This window comes from Eriocheir sinensis, chromosome 5 (assembly GCF_024679095.1).
Source record: "Eriocheir sinensis breed Jianghai 21 chromosome 5, ASM2467909v1, whole genome shotgun sequence".
In the NCBI taxonomy this organism is placed as follows: domain Eukaryota; kingdom Metazoa; phylum Arthropoda; class Malacostraca; order Decapoda; family Varunidae; genus Eriocheir; species Eriocheir sinensis.
This window is the reverse complement of record NC_066513.1, coordinates 21,523,615-21,550,797: the sequence shown is the minus strand read 5'-3', so window position 1 is coordinate 21,550,797 and position 27,183 is coordinate 21,523,615. Positions and strand designations below refer to the sequence as shown.

Here is a 27,183-nt window from a genome sequence, read left to right as displayed (position 1 = left end):
ACTATTAACCTCCCTCTGTAACCCTTCCCCTCATCTTATTCTTAAACCAGATTCCTCTCCCTTTCCTCCCCTCTCCCTTCCCTTCCTGTTCTCCATACCGTTTCATACTCTCCTAACTTTCCCCTTCTTCACTTGTCTTTATACTTTCCGCAACTCATCCCCACCTCACCCCTACTTCTATTCCCCTTCCCTTCCCTTTTCTTTACTCTTCCTTTCCCTTCCTGCCTTATTCCTCATATCGTTTACTGTCCCCCTTTGCCTCTTCTCAACATGCTCTTATGCTCCTCCCTACCCAGTCCCCTTCGTCCCGCGTATACCTCCCTGTGGTCACATTCTCTCGTATACTGTCACGCAGCGTCACCCTTCTCCCTGCCCTCCGAACCTCCGCCGCGGCATCCACTATTAAGATTACCAGTAAAGGCGCAGCGAGGAACCTGGGCACACGGACTCGACCTGAAGTTATTGGGAAGTCTTTTCAGAGTTTATAAAGAAAATATCTAATGTGTGTGTGTGAGTGAGGGAGAGGGAGGAGAGGAAGGGTTGTTTGGGAGGGAAGGGTGAAGAGAGTGAGTGCATTTGGGAGGCGTGTGTGTCAAAAGGGTAGAAGGCAACATCCACTTCTCTCTCACTGTTATCGTTGTCCAGTCAATGTTTCTTACCAGCGTAACCCACTTGCTCTTTTGTATCCTCTTGCCTTCGATCCCTCCTCCTCTCTCCTTTTCCCTCCCTCCTTCGTCCCTCCCTCCCTCTCTTGTTTACACACAAAGTTTACAGCCCCAAACTTCTTCCGCCATTCAGGTTTCCTTTGTCCCCCCTTGATCGTGTGTCCCGCAGCCGGCCCTTTCTTTCTCTGTTTTCTCTCTTTCTTCATTTCTTCCTCTCTCTGTCTTTCTTTCCCTTTCACTCATTTTCGCTTTCTTTCTTTCGTTTTATCTTTCTGTATCCTATTTTCCTTTTCTTTTCTTACTTTTCTTCCTTTTTAAATTTTCCATCTCCATATATCGCTTTTTATTTTCCTCTTTCTTTTCCTTTCTCTTTTTTCCGTTTGTATCTCCCGTTTTCCCGTTTGCTATTTTCCCTGCGTCTTTTATATTTTTCCTTTTCTTCCTCTTTTCACTTTCGAAATTTTTCCCAATATCTTTTTCTTTCTTCCTTTTTCTTTATATTCTGTCTTTTGTAAGTATTTCGTCAAGTTTACTTCTTTCCCTTCCCTCTTTCTTTCTTTTTACCTTTTCCTTTTATCTTTTCTGTTTTTCTTTTCCATTCTCCTTTCCCTCTATACATCTTTCTTTTCAATGCTCTCTTTCTCTTTCCTTCTTCTTCTTTCTTTCCTATTTTCCCTCAAGTTCAAATTGTTATCACTTGTTTAAAAGTTTTCTCGCACCCCTGACCTACAACTTTATTCTGTGTCCTTCCCCCCCCCCCTCTCTCTCTCTCTCTCTCTCTCTCTCTCTCTCTCTCTCTCTCTCTCTCTCTCTCTCTCTCTCTCTCTCTCTCTCTCTCTCTCTCTCTCTCTCTCTCTCTCTCTCTCTCTCTCTCTCTCTCTCTCTCTCTCTCTCTCTCTCTCTCTCTCTCTCACAGGCACACGATCCACATTTCGACAGTTTCACCTTGTCATATGTTACCCACTTTCCTACTGTCTGCCCTTCAAATCTCTAGTTACATCATACCTCCATTCTCCTACTTGTTATTTCCTACCGTTATTTGTTACCTCCTCTGATATTCTTGCACTTAGTTAAATGCTTAAAGGTTTGTTATTTTTTCCTGAAGCTTCAACATATAAAATTCATTTACAGTGGATAAATCAAACAATTGTTATTCTAGATAATATACGTTGTTCCGGTAAAATGCATCTGCTGGTGTAATTTTCAAAGGTACCCCCTACAAGAAAGGTAAATCTGCTGAGTTTCCCATAAAATGGATCGCTTACATTCGTTTTCCTTGCGACGCCCGTGTAACAGAAGCTGGGGCCAGCTTACTTATTGCAAGGGTAACCGAGAACATTTTGTGATTTATAGTCTTCATTGCCTTTTTTTTTAAATAGATAGAGATATATAAGTTAAGAGACAAACAGACAGACAGCTAGATTAACAGACCCATGCAGATAGGCAAACAGACACAGACGGACTGACCGACAGACAGACAGACAGATAAAAAGAGGTAGGTTGATTTTCATTACGTTTTCATCGTATATAACTTGAGACAATCTACATTTTTTTTCTTTCAGCTTGCCTTGGGAAAGATGAAGAAAACACTGTAAACAGAGAACGCCTAGTACAGTCGGCTTCACTGTGCACTCACCTGCCACCACCGTAGATCCCGACAATGCCAACAGCCACCAATCGTCCGTGAGTGCACACCTATTCATTGCAGTCTATTGAAATATGAAGTCAGTCAAGAGGTTTTAGTTTAAAAAGAAGTTACCATATTCTGCCTTAAAAATTGTCTATTACTGTTACTGAGTATTAAACCTCATCTCTTGTATCTCCCACATTCATTCCCCATTCTTCCACACATTTCCCTACTGTGTCGAAGTATTCCACAGTCTGTCCTTGTTCTTCAATAAAATCATGTGACATCATTTTTCTCAGTTTCTTGTATTTTGCTTCTTTCAACATACATACATCTTCGTAGTCTCTTTTATCTTCAATTCATAATTCTTTACAATATACAGGTATTTTTTACATCTTTTTAATTTTCTCTTCTTAAAACTTTTGACATAACCTTTTCATCGTATTTTGTCCTTTTTCATTATATCAGCACACCCACATTACCTCAGTGCTTTCTTCACCACCCACCCATTTTCCATTCCCACCTTTATTGCACATCCCCCACTTAATGAGGCACAAGTGTAGAAGATAAACGAGTTCCAGGGACTGTATGAACACTGATGATTGAAACGTCGAAAGTAAAAACTGTGTCGAGAAGAAGAGGGTGACGTAATAGAAGGGAATGGTAGAGTATTAAGGCATTATGAGGCTCTGAAGACGCGTGGGTGGAAAGAATAAGAAAAGATAATCCCAGAAACTTTGATCTTTGCACATATGATCATCTGTGATAAGTAAATCGAAGGTAGAAAATAGAAAACAGCATAAAATGAGTCAATAAAACTCTCGGTATTAGGAGCAATAAAACTTGGTGGGAGGACAGGATGAGAAACGCAATGACCTCTATTTTTATATATAGGAACCGGAAGAATCAGGAAGAACACGATCTGAACGAATGATGAGGCTCAGTACTAGGACGTATGGAACAGTAGAGGTGCGTGGGTGGAGAGGACAAGAGGAAACACTATAGACACTTTGCTCTTTGTTTTAAGGACACCGACTTACCATAAGCCATAGGTAGAAAATATAAAACAACACATAATGATTGACGAAAACGCTCAGTATGGGAACACTGTAGAACAATATCAGTGCATGGGAGGATAGGATAAGAGAAGGGAAGACTTTAACCTTTGTATATATGCAAATTAAAGCTTAGGGAGCCGAATGTACATACAGAGAAGTTAAAGGAAGACGGTGGAGCGGGAAGATGCATGGGTGGAGAGAGTGAAAGGAAAGGAAACTATAAAGTGGACACATTGATCTTTGTATAAATGGACACTAACGATAAGCAGTTCAATGACACACAGCATTCCAATGAGGACACGAAACGAAAGTAGGAGAAAGGTGAGTGTTTGGGCATTACAAAACTATAAAGATGGCGTGGGTGAGGGTAACATGAGGATACCGGACACCTCACTCATTGTACAGGCGAAAGGTTGCGAGTCAGCGTTGGTCAAGGGTGAAAGGGTGAGGACGGTGCCCGCGGCTTGAGGCAGAGAGGTCATAGACGGCAGCGGGTAATGATAGAGGTCAGTCAGGGGTCAGCACAAGGAGTCCGTGTCAAAGGTTATATGTGAGCGGCGAGGAGGGCGAAGGTGAGGGGTGAACTCGTGTGTGTGTGTGTGTGTGTGTGTGTGTGTGTGTGTGTGTGTGTGTGTGTGTGTGTATGTGTTTTAACTGAGGCATGTACACTTTACCTCTTTCTTTCACGATTAAAACATGTATCCGATGAAGCTCGGCACAAGCGATTTTTCAGACCTAAGGAAAGAGTTTGTGTTGCTTCCCAAATAGACTCTCGGCCGTCACGCCTACGCAAAGCCAAGCCGTGAGACTTTAATAAACCTTGACTTAAAACACTCCTGTAAAAGCGGATATGCCATGAGCTTCAGACACTTAATAGTTCATGATTCTTACGGTTTGTCTTAGTGAATGTGATTGATTCTCATAAGACACCAAAAAGATAGTGAAAGAGAATGTAATGGTGACTTAGCACTTCAAGCACAAGCAAAATACATGCAAAGCTAAAGCATGTTAGATCTATTATTTTATTTTTTGTTTTTGTTTTGGTGAGTCGTTCCCGATTTTCGATATACAATAAACAATCACAAGTAACGAAAATCGCGGTAATATGTGATGACTCTTCTAATACAAATAGAAAAAAAAAGGCTCATTGAAAGTCTTTGCTGCATCATACTTTCATTCTTTTATAGAGCGGCGTCCACTTTCTCTACACCGTCATTACAGTAACAACAGCAGAATATACAAGTTTCCGCGGCGAGGGGAAGGAGACGGACAGGTGGGACATGAAGCCGCGAGTCACTGGCCGCCACTTCAAGGAGAACACTCAACAAAAGTAAAGATAAATGTGACCACCGCTATCCCAACCCCGGCCGAGGTGACAAGACGGTATATAAAGTTTATTAGCAACATCCGAAGCTAATCTGTTACCTCGACGACCATAAGCCTCCACCAGTGCCACATATCAAATTCCTATCACCAAATCCGGTGTTCTAATCCAAGTTCCGCCCTACCTTAGCCTCCACAACAGCTCAAACAGACACCCAGAGATTCTATGCACTGCAGGCCATCACGGATCATTTATGAAGCCCTAAAACAGACTCACAAACAACTCCGACACATATGACTAATCCTGTCACTTTTTTCCACGTCTTATCAGTATCTGTCGCCGCTCAACCATCAAAGCTACGCGTGGCACTAAGCATCATCAGCGTAGCTTTATGATGCATGGCAGGGAAGGCAGGATGTACCGGCCGCCATCAGGCTTAAGTGCACCTGGGGAGGAAACTTAAGATTACGCAGCAGTGGGAGGCGAGGGACACCGGCCATCACTGGTATCATCTTGCTAAGGTGACCAATGCCCGGGATGTTTATAGGCACAGTGCTATATAAGTCTACGTAATAGTTTCATCTTTTTATTTATACTTTTGTACCAGTGGTTCCTTATGGCATTGTTTTGAAAGATTAACCTCAGTAAGAGAGTGATGGCCCCCTACACGTGTTATCCGTCTAGCTTCTAAAGGTTACTTTATAGATAAGACACTCGTCACCTTAACACTAACTTAAGCTATCTTTACCTGGCAGTCGCCTTGCCTCGTGGGCATTACGAGGACTCACTGGTTTCGTTTGGTGCCTCGACACGTGGCGTGGCCGCTGCCGCCACCCGCTGCTTGGCCTCCCGCGCCTTGTCTACCCCGTCCTCAAGGATAGTGTCCATGGGCGTCGGCGTGGCGGAGCGTGATCTCCTTCCCCGCATGGCGTCAAGGTCAGGGTCCAGCAGGTGGCAGTTTTTCTCGATCTCGGTGTGGAGCTTCTCGATGAGGTCATCGGACGTGTCATCGCAGGTGATGGTGATGCCATGGCATGGCAGGGACGCGCCCTCCGCCCCGCAGTCCTCAGCTGTCTTCTTGTCCTCCAGTGAGATAGTCCTTTCCACCCGCCGCTCCGGGGAGGCCGTAAGGGACCTGGAAGAGTGAGGCATCGAGTGTCGCCTGACGCTGGGACCCTCTGCCAGGGGCGCCTGCCGCTGCGTGCCTCCGGGCGTCGAGTTCCTCCTGACGATGGAGCTTTGCGAGACTTCTTCCTTGTCTTCCACGGTGCCCCATGGCTCCACCTCGCCGCCGCCCACCACACCCGTCTTCTGGCCGAACCTCGCCCTGATGGTGTTGATGGACCGCTTCAGCTCGATCACCTTGTCGTCGTCACGCCGCTGGGAAGGAATCAAACCAGTCAGACACGTGCAATGAAGAAAAGAGAAGATTCAGTCACGTTCAACGAAGAGAGGAGAGTCAGATACGTTCAGTTAAGAAAAACGAAACCCAAGCATTTTCAGATAAAAAAAAGGAGTCAGACGTGTTCAGTGAAGAAGGGAGTCAAAAACGTTCAGTTGAAAATAAAAATAAACATGTTCGTTTGAGCTCTTCTAGTCTCGCCCACTTAGTCATCTGTGCCTGGCAGCCTGCGTTATCTGATTTATCACATTAACTTAATTTGCCTTTGTATTCATGTTTGCCCACCGAACCAAAAGTTACTTGGTCTAGTCTAACTTAACCTAACATCAGTAACCATGCCCACCCTCAGACACTGATACCCTTGTAGTGAGGTAAGCGACACGGTCAATAAAACTGACATCCAACTAAGATCTCTGCATCAGAAAGGTATCAAATATTTGTCTGAGGGTTTGGGGGGTTTAAAATGTTTAACTTTTTTGTGATTAGATTTTAGCATGTCAACATTTTGATATTTCTTTTACAAATGACCGTTCGTGATATATTATATTATTTCAATGTATGAGAACAAACAAAGGGTAAAGAGAGAAAACGAATGAGGGAAGAATGATGTCACAGATGATCTGGGAAATTTAGCGATAATAGTGAGGATTTTAGGATTAGGGAGAAGAATATGCTGGAGATGAGATATTCAATATTTACTCAGTGGTGTGCTTCCCAAGATGGCGTTCTTCCTCCCTTCTTCCTTTCATGTCCTCTCGACCTTCCACCTCCCGTTTTCTTCCCGCCTCTCCAGCTGTCATTCCCTCCCCCTCAATTCTTTTCCATCCTCGTCATTTTCCTCCTTCCTTTACCATCTTCTCCATCTTTTCCCCACTCCTCCATCCTTTACCTTTTCCCCTTCCTTCCATCCTTTCACTCGTCCCCTCCCCCATCCCATGCCCTCCCTCCCCACCTCGGCGGCCTCCAGCCCTGCTGCTTCTCCTCAGCAAGAAATATCCAGCCGACACGATCCTTTACCTCCACATATCCATCCTCACGCCCGTCCTGCCACAGTTTGAGGCGGGACACGTTTCAAGGTGGATGGGCGGGATAAAGGCTGCAGTGGGCGGCGGGGGCGTGGGCGGAAGGGCGGGGGTGTGGAGGGCCGCGTTAGGAGTGGCCGCTTCCTGACACCAGAGCGAATGTTGTTGTATCGATGATGCGGCTCCGTCAGGTTAGCTGCAGCCCGCCACTGCCGCTGCAGCTCAGCCCGGCTTGCCTTTCGCTGCCACACGTCCCGACACGGGCGACACACGTGCACTCGGGGATAGACGCAGGAGGAAAGGGGAGAGGGCCGCCATCCGCCAATACTCCCTTAGGATACACCGTCATAAGGATAAATGTCTCCCGCCCCGCCGCCAGCTGGCAACACTGTGCTCGGTGGCCGGCGTGGCGGGGGAATTTCCCTTTCAGCGCCGCTGTTACCAAAACACTTCTGTCAGTGACCCAAATTTTTGGCCGGGCCCGTCCACGCCGCCTCGCCTCGGTGGGGAGGGGCACGCCGGCCGAGACGCGGCGGGGCGCAGGTCTCGGCGGGGCCTGGCTGGGAGGCTCTCGTGGGCGGGAAGGCGGCGGCGGCCCTGAGGAGAGCGCGGGTCACGGCCGGGCCAGAGGTGGGACACGCCGGCGGAGCAAAGTTACACTGTTCAAGGTCACTCGTGGGGCACCGGTCACTGTTGCGGCGGGCCACGAATGGTCCCGCTGTTGCCACGAGGGGGACGTCGAGTAACAATAAGCCGTGAGGTGAGGGTTGAGTCAAGGCCGCGAAGGTTGGTTTTACTTAAGTCTTCCTTCAAAATGTGCTAAAAGGCTGCTAAATGACCTCTCGCCCTACTTCACGGATTTTCGAATGCACATGAATGATCTCTTAGCTTCTATAACTCATAAACAAGATAGATAACAAAATAAGAGGAAGAAATATAACAAAAATTAATACTCAAAATTCCTGATTGCCCCCATCAAACAAAATCATGTATACAGAATGGCGCCCAGCATAGATCATAATTAGCAGCGAGAGCATTACGGCAGGCGAGGAGCGTGTGAGCATCGCGAGTAATGACTGGTGGCACTCACAGCATGTCGGGCCACCTGAGTATTGATCACGGGAGCGTACAGGGAGCCGGAAATGTGTCACGGAGCATATGAAAAATCTCCAGCATGTTTCGTCCTAACCCGCCCGCCCGCTTGCCTGCCTGACACGACGCCCTGAGAAGTCACGAGCCTGTGTGTTAATGATCGTGGCAAGCAAGCTACGAGACGCCTCCCCCATTGACGGAGTGACTGACTGGTGTGTGTGTGTGTGTGTGTGTGTGTGTGTGTGTGTTTGTGTGTGAGTACAGAAGTGAGAGATTTGAAGATCCACTCGTTTCTCTGACACCCACCCACCCACACCCACACTGATACACACACACACACACACACACACACACACACACACACACACACACACACACACACACACCATCCTTCCCTTCCTCTCTTCGCCCCTCACCTTCACTTCCTCCCTCCCTCCTGCTGTGGACCCTCCCTCCTCTTTCTCCTCCTCCTCTCCCTCCTCCTCCTCTCCCTCCTTCTCCTCCTCCTCCCCCTCCTCCTCCTCTCCCTCGCCCCCCTCCTCCTCCTTCACCTCCACCTCTTGCACCACCGTCCTTCCCACCACCCTTCGTCGACCTAGTTCCTCGCCGGCAACCCAAGTGTCGGGTACGTTTTGCTGAGGACAATTTGGTCGCGTGCAGAGGGAGGGACGCGGAGGCGGTGGTGTGATGAATGATGAATGAATGGGCATGAATGGTATGGCCTTCACTACTACTACTACTACTACTACTACTAGATTATTTGCTATTTCATTGATGTCATTCATTCTGTTAATATACTACACCAATAGGTCATGTCACAACTATGATGTTTGATACTACTACTACTACTACTACTACTACTACTACTACTACAGCTGTTATTAACACCACATCCCTTCCCAAAAGCTACTCACAGCAATTCAACACCACCATCACCATCATCATCACCATCAACACCCACCATCCACACCTACTGCTTTTTTTTTTTTCATCACTAAATTACATGTTGTTTTTTTCCCCATCACGATTGCGTATACCTTGGCATAGCGTTAGTCGTGACCACCACCACCACCACCACCACCATCCAGACACCATTTTCTCTCCCCGCCACTCCCAATGACTTCATCACTCCCTCGTGTGTGTCAGCCTCCCTCTCATCACTTGTCCGCCGAGTCATCACTTCCCTACGGTCATCACACACACACACACACACACTCTCTCTCTCTCTCTCTCTCTCTCTCTCTCTCTCTCTCTCTCTCTCTCTCTCTCTCTCTCTCTCTCTCTCTCTCTCTCTCTCTCTCTCTTGCACACACACACACATACACTCATACATACATATATACATTCATACATACATTCATTCATACATACATACTTTCATTTATCCCGCGCTGTGATCTAAGGATGGCTGTATACACATAAATGACATACACTCATACGCACGCTTCTACATTCTCTCTCTCTCTCTCTCTCTCTCTCTCTCTCTCTCTCTCTCTCTCTCTCTCTCTCTCTCTCTCTCTCTCTCTCTCTCTCTCTCTCTCTCTCTCTCTCTCTCTCTCTCTCTCTCTCTCTCTCTCTCTCTCTCTCTCTCTCTCTCTCTCTCTCTCGGTTGTTCGATCGTTACCTCCACCCCTCCGCCCACTCCCTCACTCCCCCTCCACACACACCTTACTCCCCCAACTTTCCTCCCCCCTTTCCCCTCCTTGCCACCTCGTCTTACTCCTCCTCCCACCCACACCTCGATCTTTCCCCTCCCCTCCCCTCTTTTCCCCTCCCCTCCCTTCCTCTCCTCTCCACAGCTCCTCCTTTTCTCCCCTTGTGGTTTTGTGTTGATGAAAACCTTCCTATGAGTAGTTTTATTAAGCTTTAGTCTCATTATTCTGGTCTTTTTTTATCTCATTGTCTCCTTCCTGAATCGATTTATTGTTCATTCATTACCACCCAAGATTATTATTAGTATTATCGTATTCTGTGGATTATACGATGGGTTATTTTCATTATTTTCCTCCACTTTTTTTGTGCGTGTACTTATTTGCATTGTGTGATTTTGTCTTTGTTAATTCTCTTTTGTGTTTTATGGGCTATGGTCACCCCCCTTTTTGTCACTGCGCTAAGCATTCTCAGATAATTGCTAGGTATTCCTGGAACCTTTATTGTTCTTTTAATCCCTAGTGGTCTTCGTTGTTTTTTTCCTGTCGTGGGTACATTCTTTCACGCTGCGACGTCTCAAGTGTTGTTCAGTTGCCATTCTACATATAGGAATTATGTGTAATGCTATCCAATTATTTGTTTGTGCTCATTACATTTATTTTCTTGGGTTCTGGGTGTCTAGAGGCGCTATGCCGTCAAAGTATTCATTCATATTGCTGAGATATTTCGTGAATTGTCGTATTTTTTATCAACATTATTTTACCCTTTTGTTCGTTAACTCTGAGAGACCTTGTTTTATCCCTTCGGTTGTTGCTTTGTGTAGACTTTATTTTTACTTTCTGTTCGTCGGCGGGGCATGAGTACCATCATCAGTAATCGCCTGGGAATCACTATATATATCCACATCGTTAGTTCTGAGAGATATCGTTTTATCCACTTCTTTATCCACACCGTTGTTGTTTCGTCTCTATATTTTTCTTTAGTTTTTTTATGATCACAGTCTAAGAAATATTGTAGTTCTGATTATCTCTACCAGCACGGAGAAGTGTCGGTGCTCCTCAGTAGTCGCCAAATATCCCTGGGTGTCATCGGGTCATATTCTTAAACATTTCGGCGGCCAATCACACATATTTGAATAGGCTTTCATAGGAGTTTTGGGCATTTCCGTGGCTAGTTTTATGACCCTTCTGGTGATAGTTTGCCCCTCCTTCTACACCACGAACCTAAAGAGCACTCATTACAACCTGAATGATCTCCTTTTCGGCCTTTGTAAATGGTGGATGTGAGGGGTGGAAGCGTCTGCCAACAACGTCTATTATATTCATCCTCGCTGTTGTTTATCGCGGCTGACGCAAGAGGGCGGCAGCGCGTCTCGTCCGGGAGCGGCGGAAGCAAAATTTCCCATCATTCATTCCTTTGCTGACACGGACACCGACCCTTCCCGGGGCTACGAGTGCTTCATTCAGGCCGTCACAACCCCCCCACCCCCCCTTTTCTCTCTCTCTCTCTCTCTCTCTCTCTCTCTCTCTCTCTCTCTCTCTCTCTCTCTCTCTCTCTCTCTCGTCCGCCCACCCACCCCCCGTTCTCCCGCCAACACCTGCAGCGGACGATAGCGAGTCACTTAAGCCTTGAGGATCCGCGGAGTATCTGGTAATTCTCCTCTATTAAGTACAGTGCTGGCTGCCTCTTCCTCCTCCTCCTCCTTCTCCGCCTCCTCCTCCTTGGCCCTTGTGGCTCCTTGTGGCCCGACACTACGAAAAGGCCGAAGAGGGTGAGGACGAAGACGCAAAGAAAATGAGACGCCGAGAAAGGGAGACTAAAACGAAAACGGGCCAGCAGCTCCTCGGCCCTCTAAAAACCGAAGCAACAGATAGGTGGAAGGAAGGACGGACTCACGTAACGATTAACTAATGAGCATCGTCAGCCTCTTATTAAACATGGTAGAAAACGGTTATATGCATGTGTCTTTGGAAGGGAGACTTCAGTAAAGGCAGAACTGGGGCGTTAGTGAGTGTTAGTGAGATCAAGTCAAGTGATCACATGGCAACACTCCCTTCAGTGGTGGGTGAGGAGCGCGTCTGATAGCGGTAGGAAGGCGGGGGAGGCGGCTATATTTATCCCCAAGTCCCCGTCAAGTTGTTCCGTTTCGTGAGACAAGATGTGTCACGCGCAGGACACCTCGACCTCCTCCTACACGGCAAGTTTAAAATACAATTGTTAATCCTTGCCGCCGCCTCCTTAGACTCAAAGCCTCATTCCATATTAAAAGTAGAAAATTGAAGATCATGGACGTTTAAGGAGAAAGTACTTAAGATAATTAAACTTGGTGGTCCCAAAAATATGAGACGGTGTTAGTTAAGTTGAATCTTCATCCTAAAAAACGGGCATTCACAACAGGATAAGTTACTAAAAAAAAGCGGTAACAAAGAAGTATTTAAACTTCCGGGGGGTAAAATTAATCGTATTAATAAGTTAGCGAAGAAAAGTACGCCACAGGAAGGCAAAAAAGAAGAAAGGAAAAGGGCAGGGAGAGGAATAAGATGATAATCGCTGAAGAAACAAATAGAACAAAACAAAAGTCGCATGTAAACTTTTTGAGTGAACTGTTCTAAAACGCAAAAAAATAGATGAAGAAAGGACGATAAACAAAGATAAAGGAAAGAGATGAAAAAGGGAGATTTGCATTTTGATAAACGATTAGAAATGTAACAAAGTAGCAAGAAAACTATTTTTTTGTGAATTATAGTACAAAGTGAGAGAAGGAAGAGGAAGGGCTGACAAAGAGATGGAAGGAGGAAGAGAATGAAGGAGCAGAAGGATGAGGAAGAGTTGAAAAGGAAGGGCGGGGTAGGAGGAGGAGGAGGAGGAGGAGGACGAGGACTGGATGGGTAGGAAGAGGAGGGAAACACAGGACTCTCTGACATTTTGAGTCTTTGCTACACCCGCCCACTCTCTCTCTCTCTCTCTCTCTCTCTCTCTCTCTCTCTCTCTCTCTCTCTCTCTCTCTCTCTCTCTCTCTCTCTCTCTCTCTCTCTCTCTCTCTCTCTCTCTCTCTCACACACACACACACACACACACACACACAGTAGTACGCCGCCCGCCCTCTCTCCCTCGACTGGCTTATGAATGAAACACACACACACACACACACACACACACACTGGTCACTTTCACTTGTCCTCCTCCGCCACTTTGAATCACCTGCTCGCCTCACGTCACGCTACCTGTCATTTACCTCATTGCAATCAACTCACCTGCCGCCTGATTACCTGCCCCACGAGACCCCAAGATTTGTGTTAATGGTTCGTCCCTTTTTTTTATAGCAAGTCTTTTACCACCCTCGCATCCTGCTCTCTCTCTCTCTCCTCTCTCTCTCTCTCACTCTCTCTCTCTCTCTCTCTCTCTCTCTCTCTCTCTCTCTCTCTCTCTCTCTCTCTCTCTCTCTCTCTCTCTCTCTCTCTCTCTCTCTCTCTCTCTCTCTCTCTCTCTCTGTGCCCCGCCCTCATATAGTTCTCGCCACATTAAAACACAAGAACGGGAGGAATTTTTGTATTATGACGTTGATTAATGGTTGATTTTAGTTTTATTTTTAAGAGAAAGTTCGTTACATCGAGACCTTCCCATTTCCTATTCCCCTAGATTCTACTTCCTCCTAGTCTTCCTCCTCCTCCTCCCCCTTTTTTCTTCCACTTCCTCTTTCTCATCACTAACTTCTACTACTACTACTACTCCTACTTCATCTACTCCTCCCATTCGTATTTTTCTCTTTATATTTCATCTACCTCATTTTCGTTATTGTATGTATTATTTATGATATTTTCCTTCTTTTACTTCGCCCTCTATATCACACTCTTCATTCTAACTCCAGTTCCTGCAGGTGGAGTGTGGCAATCTGTGTGTCTCCAACTGTCAACCTTTTCATCTCCTCTTTACCTTGTGTGTGGGTGAGAATGCGTTGCCTGGATCCGCAGTTGGCGTGACCTATCCTTCCTCGTGTCCTACTCCCTTTCCCCTGACCCAGCTGACTCCCATACCCTCAGACACACCTATCCACCTCCCTAACTTAACTAGTCCCCTCCTCCCTCTTTCCCTTGCTGACCTAACTTAACCTGACCTATCCTCATCTTCTAACACAACTACCTGTTTTCCGTCTTCTAACCTGTTCTCCTTTTCCTAACCCTCTCTCTCCTCCTGATATGTCCTACCACCCTCTTCTCCCCTCTCTTCCCGTTTCCTTCCCTCTCTTCCCGTCTCCTCCACTCTCTTCCCCTCTCCTCCTCCTCCCTCTCCTCCCCTCCCCCTTATCCATGAATGGCCTCAGACTTCCCACGCCCTGACGAAGCTAACGTTTTAGTGTCACAAGTCATACTTCTGACCTTTACTTCCCTCCCTCCCCTTCCCTTCCCTCCCTTGCTCCCTCCCTCCTTCCCCTCCCTGCTCTTTCCTTCCTTCCTCACACCCTCCCTACCGCCTCCGTCTGGCTTGTCCCTTTCCTTCCTCATTCCCCTCACCTCCCTTTCCTCCATCTCTCCTCTCTTCCCCTCCTCTCCCTCCTCTCCCTCCCTCCCTCCTTGCTTCCCTGCACCAGTCTCGATCATCTTTCGTTCAGTTTCCCTTCCAACATTTTCCGTTTGAAGTGTTGATTTTCTCGCCCTTCAGATTTTGTCATTTGTGGGTTATATTATTGTTATTTGTTTTTTGTTATTCTTAGTAGTAGTAGTAGTAGTAGTAGTAGTAGTTAGGTATAGGTAATGCACCATAAACTTAGAAGACAGTGATAAACTTATTGGTAGACTTCTTAATAATACATAAAAAAAAAAATAGAGAAAGAGAAGCAAACCAAAGCAAAGGGAGTAAAACCTACAGCAATACGTATAAAAACAGGAAACATGAAACCAAATGCAAAGGAAAAATAAAATACACAATTACAAAAGAAGAGCAAACTGAACTAAAATGGGAGCAAAAAAAATATAAAGAAATACGTATAAAAAAATGCATGAAGGCAAACTCACATGTCGAACATACCACATAATTACCAAAGGAAACACGCCCACGCCCAGGTACCCAAGTCACGGCTCACCTGGTACAACATCTCGCCCTCGAAGTGGACGAAGCCGTGTTTGCGGGCGCGCAGAAGGGTGCCAACGACCTTGTCCGAGATGGCGATGTACAGCTGCGAGGAAAAGATAATTAGACAGATAGATTGATAGACACAGACAGACGGACAGATAGAAAGAGAGAAAGACAGACATAAATAAGTATATAAATGCATAATAATTAACTTGAAAAAAAAATGTCGTGTATCGAAAAGAGAATCAGGAAAGATAGATACATAGATATAGAGGTAGATGAACAGATAGATGGATAGATAGAGAGATAGATAGATAGATCAGTAAATAAATGCAGACTGATAAACTTGAGATAGATGTGGTATATTAAAGAGAGTAATATAAGATAGATAGATACATAAGTGATACATTAAAGAGAGCAAAGTAAAGAAATATAGAAGACCGCCACCATCATCCCCCCTCCCCCCACCACCACCAACACCCACACCACCACCCACGCACTACTGGAAAGAGCAACAGGTCACTCTGGGTCGAAGGTCAAAGGTGAGGCGGGGGTGGGAGCATCAGGGGGTCGGGTGAGGCGAGGCAGAAGTCATAGGTCATGCTACAGGTGTGAGGTAACGTCAGGTGAGGGAGATTCATGGGTCAGCTGAGGTCAGGGGTCAAGTCACGGGGTCATCATTGTGTCATAGGTCAGCAGAAAGGTCAAGTGTCGCGAGGAGGTGGTGGAGGAAAGTAAAAAAAAATGGAGGAAAAGTGTTTGCTGAGGTGCAGTATATAAATGAAGCAGAAAATAAATAGGAAATGAAATAATTTTGAAATGAAAAAGAAAATTGAAATGAATGGCCAGTGCGGGATGAAAGAAAATGAAAAGAGAAACGGGAAAATATAATCGTTAGTTTTATCATATAGATTTAGTATGATTATAAGTGTGTTATTAGTGTCACGAAGAGATATTTGGAGAAAAGGAAAAAACAAAATGCAGGAAAAATTGTTTGCTTAGGTTCAGTGTAGAAATGAAAATCCGGGGCAGGATGAAAACAATGAAATAAAAGGGAAAATATAATTACTATTTTTTCATAGATGTTTAGTATAAGGGTTGTAAGTGTCACGATGTGGTGGGAAAAGTAAAATAAAATGTTGGAAAAATATTTGATTAGGTTCAGTGTAGAAATAAAAGACTAGTGAAAGATAAGGAAAAATCAAAAGAAAAGTGAAAATGTGATAATTAGGGCTTTTTCTTATCGTTTTAATATAATTATAATTGAAATAATGATGTATAAAGGAGAAAAGAAGAGGAGAAAATCGTCTTTTTCTCCATAACGGCTCATTATTAACTACTGAATTTAAAATAGAAGTATTTTTTTTTCTTACCCACAAAGTCTAAAATAAACGTACACTCTGAAATAGCATGAATCCATCACGTTTTAACACATGTCATTATGCGAAAGTTAAAGAAGGCGTCTCATAATATTGATAAGAAACTACTGTCACAATAATTCTAGTATATATAAAGTGGAAACAGGAGTACTGATGCGTGTACAAATTAAACAATCGTGTACTATGGAACAAAGTTTACGAGAATATCAAACTATAGATAACAGGTTTTGATATATACCAGTGTTTCCACCCCCGTCAGAACAAGACGACCACAGCAGTTACCTTGAAGAGCCTGCCGAAGGTGATCGCAGCCCGCCCGTCGGGACACCGAAACTCCGCGCAGTCCCAGATCATGTCACACAGGTAGCGCATCTCCATCATGACGTGGGCCTGCGCTATCTGGCTCCGCTGCTCCGACTTGCTCCCCGGGGCTGGCCTAAGAGGAGAAGGAGAAAAGAATAGTAGCCTCGATAACACTGTCACTGCGAGAACCCTATTGTTGTGATCGTGTAGCGTTGGGTAAAGGGATCCAGTCCGACACAAACCCAAAGGAGGGAATATATTAGCAGCTTTGAACACCTTATCAATGTTAGGGTGAATTGTATAGTAAGTATTTTCAAGAGGAGTTGAAGCTATGCAAGGTGTTATTTTCTACAGACTCCCTTGGTGTACCTTGATATTTCGTCACATACCCACTGCTACTTGACTTGCCTCTCACCACTAATAGCCATGGGAAGGAGAAGCTATTATTACACATGAGCGGAGGACACGGTAGAGAAAAGTAAAAAAAAGGGTCATTTCATTGCACACACCCGTAAACAAGATGAAAGCCAACAACCACCCACATCCCACCTGCCGTAGCCAATGTCCTCCTTGGAGAGCTTCCTCACCCTGCCGGCGCCTTCCCACTCGCTGAAAGGGTTCTCGAGTTGCGCCTGTTTGTGCTGCTCAACCTTCTGGTCAAACATGTTCTTCATATTCCCGACGCCCGAGTGGAACAACCGAACGTCCAGAGGCATCTTGAGGACGAGGACACAACTTGTAGCCTTTGATCTTTTGCGCCTCTTGAACGTTAGCTTGAGTGACCGCTTGCTAATGTAGGAGTTTTTCTTTGGGAGGCTTAGGTATGTACAAATCTCGTACCTATAATCTTGCTCTAAATCTTGCTCTAAAATCTTGCTCTTTTCTTACAGGTTCGACAGCTCGTATTTATATATAGATTCTGTACTATCGTTTTTGTTTCCCGGTGATTATGTATGCATCCCTGCCGTTAATGGTGTTGGCTTAATACATTTTGCTGATGTTTATGCTCCTGATGGTGCTTATACGGTTTCTCTGGTTGCTCACTCCTGGCTCTGCTGCTGCTGCTTCTGAGAGAGGAAAAATAAGGAACTGTGATGTAATACTTGCGTCATGCGTTGTCACGTGGCGGATAGGCTTTTGGGTATGGGAATGACAGCATAGAAGAGGGAGAAGAGGAGGGAGAGAGGAGCAGAGGGAATGTATGAAGGGATGGAAGCGTGACAAGAACACTCAAATCATGACGTACTTAGGTTAGTCTTAGTGTCATATATCAGGACACACACACACACACACACACACACACACACACACACACACACATGTCGATAAAAAATTCTTTGTGTATCTTTTATCGGCGACTTATATAAACTATACTTCAAATTTTAGCTTTAGTATTGCCAGATCGTTACTATTCTTTCCGTTCACAAATACATGCAGTGCTTAAAGCTATATAATCTTTGTGTAGCGTTCAAGATTTCTCATGCTCTAAAGATGGGTCCCAGTATATCGTGTTACGTTCTTCAGTAAAGCAGTAATATTCCCTCCTTCACCAGACACTCGCTTCATTCACAGCACACAGCAGTTCGTACCCAGGCTCGTCAGCGGCCAAGACAGTTGTCAAGTGTTCAAGATGGTGTCCGGTACAAGATCGCCTTCCACCACATAATAAATTTTTAGCCCCCGAAATAAACCCATAAAACCGACCAGTTACGACCCTCAACAGGCCCGCTCACACACACACACACACACACACACACACACACACACACACACACACACACACACACACACACACACACACACACACACACACACACACACACACACACACACACACACACACACACACACACACACACACACACACACACACACACACACACACACACACACACACACACACACACACACACACACACACACACACACACACACACACACACACACACACACACACACACACACACACACACACACACACACACACACACACACACACACACACACACACATACCAGCTACTCCTCCTCCATGTCCCTCTTGCCCTCGACCAATAAATAAAACGAGAGTAAAAAAAAATAAAGACGAAATAATGAAAGAGAAAGAAATGAAATAGTAATAATAACCTATATAAGTAAGAATGATGATAACAATGAAAAAAGAAAATAATGAAAAAGAAAGAAAGAAAATAATAAAAAGAAAGAAAGGAAAGAAAAGAAAACGAAAAAATAAGTGAACGGAAAAAATGTCAGAACATAAAAAAAATAAGCAGCCCAAAAATAACCGTTACGTCACAAGAAAATTAACGGTGGATGTGTCTAGTCATCGTCATTAACCAGCTGACAGGACGGTCCATTAAAGAAAACGAATAATCACGAAAATAAGACTATAAAAACTAAGTAAACGGCCCAACAAAAATAGGATCATATTATGTCATCGGATCATTTCTACTGACCTTCACATACTTAAAGGTCCCTCATCTTCAGACTGGTAGCATGACGCACCCCCCAAAACAAGAGGCAAATAATTACAAATAGCAGGAGTAGCAGACGCCAAGAGGGAGGGAGGAAAGTAGAAGGGAAGTGAGAGATGGAAAGATAAAGAGAGGATGGCAGCGAGTAAGAAGATGAGAGACGGAAAGAGAAAGGAGTAAAAAAGGAAGGGAGAACAAAAGTGAGAAGCAGAAGGAGAAAGAAAACAGAGAAAGGAAGCGAGAAAAAAGTAAGAGACGGAATAACGGAGAGAGGAAGGAACGAATGGAGAAGGAAAGGGAAAGAAGGAAGAAGAAAGAAAGAAGGAAAGAAAAAGAGGGAGCGAAAAGAAAAGATGAAAACAAGATAGAATAGGGAGAGGCACATAGTACAAGGTATGTGAGAGAGAGAGAGAGAGAGAGAGAGAGAGAGAGAGAGAGAGAGAGAGAGAGAGAATGGCACGTGAGGTTACACCTGTCATCTTCTCTTTGGCACCTCTAATTCTCTTCTCTCTCTCTCTCTCTCTCTCTCTCTCTCTCTCTCTCTCTCTCTCTCTCTCTCTCTCTCTCTCTCTCTCTCTCTCTCTCTCTCTCTCTCTCTCTCTCTCTCTCTCTCTCTCTCTCCTTGAGTCTCGTCATCTCTTCTATTTTTTATTTACTTTTTATAACGAGGATACTTTATTTGGTCCATAAATTGTGTGTGTGTGTGTGTGAGTGTGAGAGAGAGAGAGAGAGAGAGAGAGAGAGAGAGAGAGAGAGAGAGAGAGAGAGAGAGAGAGTGCATGTGAGTGCATGTGATTGTGAGTGTGAGTGTGAGAGAGAGAGAGAGAGAGAGAGAGAGAGAGAGAGAGAGAGAGAGAGGTGTGGGGGGGGTTATGCGTGTGTGCGTGATCGTGAGTATAGGGAGGAGCAGAAGGGGAAAGAGGAAGAGGAGGAGGAGGAGGAAATAAAGGGGAAGAGGGCACGTGAGGGACTGAGAGGAGGGGAAAAGGAGGGAGAAAAGGGTAAAAAAAGAGAGGAGAGAGAGAGAGAGAGAGAGAGAGAGAGAGAGAGAGAGAGTAGGGCAAGGCAGGGCAGGCAGGATAGGGATTGGGGAAGGGAGGGAGGGAGAGAAGGAGGAGGAGGAAGAGGGGAAGGAGGGGAAGCAAAGGAAGGTAGAGAGAGAGGGGGAAGTGCGGGAATTGAGGGGAGTATGGAGAGGAGGGGGCGCTCTCTCTCTCTCTCTCTCTCTCTCTCTCTCTCTCTCCCGTTCTCGCGCACCCAACTCGGAGGTTTCATGGGAACCGCGCCACCAAGGTCATTGACTGGGCGGCCATCTTGGTGTCCGAGAATCTAGGTCATCGCCGCCCCGCCGCCTTAACCAAATCACTCACTCACTCACTCACTCACTCATGGCTCTCATTTTTTGTGTGTGGGGGTGTGGGTGGGTGTGTATTTACGTGTGTGTGTGTGTGTGAGAGAGAGAGAGAGAGAGAGAGAGAGAGAGAGAGAGAGAGAGAGAGAGAGAGAGAGAGAGTAGTTTCTGTTCTGTTTTGCTTCTGTTTGGTTATTTGGTTTGTTTTCTTAATGCTCTTGTTTTGCTTCATCGTAGTGTTCGGCTTTGGTTTAGTTCGGTTTAGGTTTGGGCTGAGTTCGTTTGGTACTGTTCCTGTTTTCATCATGTATTGGTCTGCTTTGGTTTAGTTTGGTCTATTTTTTTTCTCTCAGTTCCTATTCTGTCTGTGTTTCATGATTTTGTTTGGTTCGGAATTGGTACTACTAGTCTTTTCGTCTTTTTTTTTTCGTTTTTTTTTTACTCACTTTTATTTTCATTTACTAACTTGTTTTTGCTATTGTTTTTAGTTCGCTTCTATTTCGTTCTTGCTTGGTGTTGATCTGTTATGTCGTCCTCAGCTTGTTTTTGCGCTTCTGTATTTTATTAATTTTGATTTAATCCGAGATTGTTTGTTTTTCCTGTACTTATACTTGAGTTGGGTTGAGCAAATGTCTTTCTTAATGTTTTCGGTTTGATAATTATGTGTCTTTTTGTTTGTTAGTTTATATGCGTGGGAATATGTTTGTGTTTTGTGTCTGATTGCTTCATTATGTATGTGTGTGTGTGTGTGTGTGTGTGTGTGTGTGTGTGTGTTAGTCATCAGTGCCCATCGTTGTTATCTAAATCTATATCAGTGTATCCAATAGTACTCTCTCTCTCTCTCTCTCTCTCTCTCTCTCTCTCTCTCTCTCTCTCTCTCTCTCTCTCTCTCTCTCTCTCTCTCTCCATTTTTTTTCTCTTCACTCTCATTGTACGTTATTTTCCATCATTCTCATGTAGTATTTTTTTGGTTATTGTTGATTCATTTATTAAACACATTATTTTCATTTTATTCTGATGTTACAATTTTTTTTTTCGAAAATTTTCTCTTCGTCTGACACAATTTCTTTCTTTTCTACCTTCTTCGATCTCTTCACATTCTTCTTCCTTCGATTTCACGGTGTAATTCTCTCTCTCTCTCTCTCTCTCTCTCTCTCTCTCTCTCTCTCTCTCTCTCTCTCTCTCTCTCTCTCTCTCTCTCTCTCCATTGACCCTCTTTTATTAATTTCACCTTTTCTCTTTCTCTTTCCTCGTTTTTCTTTCTATTATATCAAGATTTTTCTATTTTTTGGTATCATACTTTTTAACTCTTTTTTCTCACTTTCTCATAGCCACTGTTAGTAAGACTCTCTCTCTCTCTCTCTCTCTCTGTCTCATTTTCCCCCTTTCTCTCCCATTCCTTCCCATTCCTCCTTCTCTTCTTCGTCCTCGTCGTCGTCCTCCTCCTCCTCCTCTTCTTCTTCCTCCTCCTCCGCTTCGCATCCTTTGGTCTCCTCAACTTTAGATAGCGTAGGTGTAGGTGGCGGAGAGGGGGGGGGAGGGGAGGAAGCCGGCCAGATGTTACCTCCTCTCTTTTTCCCTCTCTTTCCTCCCTCCTCTCTCCTCTCCTCTGCTCTCCTCTCTCTCTCTCTCTCTCTCTCTCTCTCTCTCTCTCTCTCTCTCTCTCTCTCTCTCTCTCTCTCTCTCTCTCTCTCTCTTCTCCACCTCGCGTTTTGTGGTAAAGATAAGTGAAAGGGTTAGACTCCACCGCCACCACCACCACCACACCCCAACCCCGCCCCCTACTCTCTCTCTCTCTCTCTCTCTCTCTCTCTCTCTCTCTCTCTCTCTCTCTCTCTCTCTCTCTCTCTCTCTCTCTCTCTCTCTCTCTCTCTCTCCTCCCCCCTCCCCGCCAGCCGCCGCTCCGCCTCTCTCTGCGCATGTTCCGTGTGTACGTGGGTTTTCGTGTGCGCGCGTGTCACTTTATGTAATTATTCAAATGTTCAACAGACGGCAAGAGTACACCTCATTCACCAATATGAGTGAAGATGGCGAGGGTGGTGGAGGCTGTGGTGGTGGCCGTGGCGGTGGTTGGCGGCTGTGGCGGCTGTGGGGGCTGTGTCAGGGCGAGGCTGTGAAGTTATCGCTCCTCGGGTCGCATGCCGAGGACAGGGATTTAGATTCTGGGCTCCGGTGCCTTTAGCAAGCTGGGAAGAGGCTCCTTACAACTCCGGCGGCCTCCCTTTCTCTCTCTCTCTCTCTCTCTCTCTCTCTCTCTCTCTCTCTCTCTCTCTCTCTCTCTCTCTCTCACGCCCCTGCTGCCGCCTCCCTGTCCCTAGTGATCGAGGTGAAGGTGAGGGTGGAGTAGGGCGCTCCTGGGCATCCTCCACCTCCGCCCTGCCAGTCAGTACCAGCCAGGTGGTGACTTTGCCTCCCTTTGATTCATTCAGCATCTTTACACCACCACCCACCCACCCACCCACCACTCTCTCTCTCTCTCTCTCTCTCTCTCTCTCTCTCTCTCTCTCTCTCTCTCTCTCTCTCTCTCTCTCTCTCTCTCTCTCTCTCTCTCTCTCTCTCTCTCTCTCTCTCTCTCTCTCTCTCTCGGCGTCTGTGCATCAGTTGGTCCCCGTTTTACACTTCTTCCAGTCGTCACAAAGTTCCTCTCGTCACTCGGTCATTACTTTCATGTCAATCGGCGAGTTCAGTGGACCAGGAGACGAGGGAAGAGGGAGGGCGAGGGAGGGAGAAAGGGAGGCGGAGTGGAAGGGGCGGGAGGCGCTTGGAGGGAGGTGGTATATACAGGGGGTGAGGAAGGGAGGAGGTGGGAGGAGAAGGGGAGATAACAGGATGTGGGGTAGAGTTGGAGATGTGAAGAGATGAGGGGAGGCAAAGGGGAGGCATGATAAGAAAAGGAGGGAAGGACGTGGGGGAGAAGGGGAGGGGATAGGGGGATCACGCTAGGGAGGGGGGTGTTAGGAGGGGACCGGCACTCGTAAGGCACTTGAGATCTCCGTGTACGTGTCGGAAACGTTCACGTACACGCCCACGCACATGCGGCACTCACGCGCATGCGCACAACAAACGTTTCCGAATGCCTCCGTAGGCCACGCAGACACACGAAAATGCCGCACAGATACACACAGATGCGTATACATATACCATAAGATAAACGTTTGTATCACGTGACCAATTTAAAGTCTCGAAGCGTCTCAAGATATGAAGAAAAAAATACGTGCACGTTTTCTCTTCTTATCGGATTATTATGCCTCATCAACACTGAAATTGTGATATATGAACCTACGAGGAACTTCAGTCACATAGGAACCACGAAAAGTACAACAAATCCACTAGACAGGTGCGTGCGCAGGTCCGTCCGCGCATCCAGCTGTTCACGGTATCAACTCCCTACATCTCCCTATTTAGTCCCAGGTAACCTATGGGTGTGATCGAACAGGTGTGTAGCATGGCAGCAACACTGTCTATGGGCCGGCAAGGCAGGCTCAGGTGTAGGCAGGTGTACCACAATTAAGGCAACAAAACCGTGACCTTGAACTTTGACATTTCTCCTCAAAAGCAGAGCATGGCTACACCCGCCCCCGCATCCCTCCTCTCCTACACCCCCTCCCATCTCTTTTCCTCCCCCTCTCCACTCTCTCCCTCTCCTACTCCCCTTCCCTCATCCCGTCCCCTCCTCCACCTCTTCCTCCTCCTCCACCTCCACCCACAGCCCAGCACGTGTCGTTGGGATCCGCGTGGGTGGAGAGAAGACTGAACATCCTCTCTCACTCTCACTCTCTCTTTCGAATATGTTTTTTCACCTTTCATTTTTGTCACCTGCTCCCCCCCTCCCCTCACCAGGGTCATGTTAGGGTGGAGTGCAGATCATCAAGTACTCCATCAAGCACAACTGTGTATGCCAGACCTAATCCACCAGCTGTTAATTTTGTAGCATTGTTATTCCCAGGAGCTCTTTATTGGTTGCTGATCTAGTTATGATACACTGAAAGGAGTGATTCAGAGCCATAACTTGTATTCCAAAGGGCTCTTAGTTAAAAGGAAGGAATCACTCATCACAGCAGGAGATAACGAACTTCTTTGAGATAAACAAGGAAAACATTTGTATTTTACGACCACACATAACTGCAAGCATATATTTTTTTATTACATATACAAATACGAAGACAAAGAAATACAAACAAAAACACAAAGGAGCATAATACCTAACCCTCAGTAAATTCTGTAATTATAAGGATAACTATACATTATGAAGATTAATTAGGTAATACGTAAAGACTAATAAGAAAAGACGCTTGAGTGAGAGAGAGAGAGAGAGAGAGAGAGAGAGAGAGAGAGAGAGAGAGAGAGAGAGAGAGAGAGAATGGAGGTGTGGGCGTAAGAATGCAGGTGTGGGTGGAGGAGAGGTGCATCAGCTGACGTGTGAAGCGCTTAGAATGTGTACAAGGGGTCGAAGGAAGGCAGCCAAGGATGAGCGGAGGAGGAGGAGGAGGAAGAGGGGGCAGGGAAAGCGGGAGAGAGATAGGAGGGTAAAGGAAATAATGAACAGAAGGAGCGTGGGAGGAGGGATAATAGGAGAAAGAGGAAGAGGAGGAGGATTGGGGGAATGCGTAGGTGTGAGAGTTAAGAGATTAGAAGAACAAGTTATTCCTGTTTGGATTTGCGATCATAAAGGTGAAGGGACTTTTAACGGCAAACGGATTACAGTGCTCTCCCTCGCTGTCTTTCCGTAATGTAAGAAAACTGTATGAATTAAGGGGGAATAAACACGGCAATTTTGTTTTAAGCTTGATGGGAATAGACACAGTAAGAGAACCTGTATTGCCTCTACTACTACTACTACTACTACCACTACTACTACCACTAATAATAATAGTAATAATAATAATAATAATAATAATAATAATGACACACACCTACACAGAAACACTTAACCCGGACCTCCATATTCCACCTAACTCTTTAACATTTCCACAGTCACACTCTTTGATTGCCTTCCACCCACAGCGCCTGATTCTAAAAGGTCTATCATCCTGGAACGCTCAATCAACTTCCCACACCTACACTCGTTTTCTTTTCCTGCTGTTTCACGCCTACTCTGTCCCAGTAACATCCGACACCCGCATTTATTGTTTTCTCGCAAGACATTCCTTGCTATTGCACAGCTGCTGAGCATTTTCTCCCACGCCTATTCCTCCTTCTACCTCTCACGTTTATTACCTTTGTCTAAGTGCTTATTCTCTTCCCACACATGAGATTCTTGGACGACTACGGAACAAAGGATTTCACTGTTCCTCTTTATCATTCGCAGTCATATTTACAACTTGATTTTGTAGTAGTGCAAAGAGGTGTGAGTTATGAGGCCCCTCAGATGAATGGAGCATGTGAGTTTGATTTCGCTATGTGATTCTTTTAGTGTTTGTTGTGTTGATTATTATGTGACTGAAGGAATATATTGAAGCCTAATTATCGGTGTGCTTTCGTCATTTGCTCTTCCCTTGGCGCATAACGGAACAATTTTTCTTTAGTTGGTACTCCGGTAAACGTTTTGAGTTGAGCCTCTTATCACTCAGTGGTTGATCGCGACATTTACTTCGCCACTTTGCACATACCGGTTCTTTTCTGTGGTCACTTATGGAGATTAATGAAAGTAAAAAGACCTTCCATCCAGTACGTTTACCATTCTTGTGTAACGCAGCGAGTGGACGGTAGTCAGTTGAGCTTCTTATCTTTTTGTGGTTGAAGGAACCATTAATTTCCCCGCTTTGCACATACTGAATCACTTTTTTTCTATGCTCACTTTAGAAGATTCAGGGAAGTGTCTAAGCCTTCCGCCTATTACGTTTATCATTCTTGTGTAACGCAGCTAGTGGACGGTATTCAATTGAACTTATCATTCTGAGGCTCATCGCGCCATTTACTTCCCTACTTTGCACTGGATTTTTTTTTCTGTGGTCACTTATGGAGATTCAGGAAGATGTATAAGCCTCGCATTTAGTACGTTTAGCATTCTTCTATAACGCAGCGAGTGGACGGCAGTCAGTTGAGCTTCTTATCTTTTTGTGGTTGATCGCGTCATTAATTTTGCCGCTTTCCACATACCCTATTGTTGTTGTTGTTGTTGTTGTTGTTTTGGGGGTCTCTTGAGGAGATTCAGGAAACTGTATAAGCCTTCTATCTAGTGCGTTTATCATTCTTGTATAACGCAGCGAGTGGACGGTATTCAATCGAGCTTCGAATTGTGGTTGATCGCGCCATTAATTTCTCCGCTTTCCACATACTGAATCACTTTTTTTCTGTGGTCATTTATAGAAATTAAGGAAAATGCATAACCTTCCATCCAGTACGTTTGCCATTCTCGTGTAGCGCAAGCGAGTGGGCAGAACAGCCGGTCACGTGTTCTCGCGTTTCGGTACCATTGCTCTTTGGCATCCAACTTCCACTGTCACTGATGCGTGGAATTCGGTCAATAAGTCCTTAGCACATTCCGTTGAACCCCACTTATGACGTAACCGAATACCAATGGGAACACCAACGTGACAGTGTTCTAGCCATTACGTCTCAACAGGTGAATAAGCGCACAGGTAGTGGGATGAAGAGACAGAAAAAGGCATTTGGGATGGTTGTAGAGAACACAGGAATATACATAATTGGTGAGAGAGATGAATATGAGTAAAGGATGAACTCTATTTGCCTCTAAGCATGTGAATATGAATACAGGTAAGAAAATGAGGAGAAAGGCGGGGCATTACGGGAAGGGTCACCAGGTA

At 45.5% G+C, this 27,183-nt stretch overlaps 1 protein-coding gene across 6 annotated transcripts in view; it reads right to left on the bottom strand.

Moving 5' to 3' along the window:
* Positions 1-1,840: 1,840 nt before the first annotated feature.
* LOC126985209 (uncharacterized) overlaps positions 1,841-27,183 on the bottom strand; it is a 25,715-nt gene continuing 372 nt past the window's right edge. For 2 of the 6 annotated variants that reach the window (XM_050839797.1, XM_050839808.1), the window contains exons 2-5: positions 17,142-17,659; positions 16,572-16,725; positions 14,921-15,013; positions 1,844-6,054 (exon numbers count right to left, since the gene is read on the bottom strand). In XM_050839797.1, the coding sequence (XP_050695754.1) occupies positions 5,449-6,054; positions 14,921-15,013; positions 16,572-16,725; positions 17,142-17,308 (1,020 nt within the window). In that variant the 5' untranslated portion in view covers positions 17,309-17,659 and the 3' untranslated portion in view covers positions 1,844-5,448. Of the gene's footprint in view, positions 6,055-14,920; positions 15,014-16,571; positions 16,726-17,134; positions 17,660-19,047; positions 19,074-26,746; positions 26,832-27,183 lie in introns of those variants that run through there. The other 4 variants (XM_050839819.1, XM_050839786.1, XM_050839833.1 and 1 more) reach the window with 4 other exon arrangements.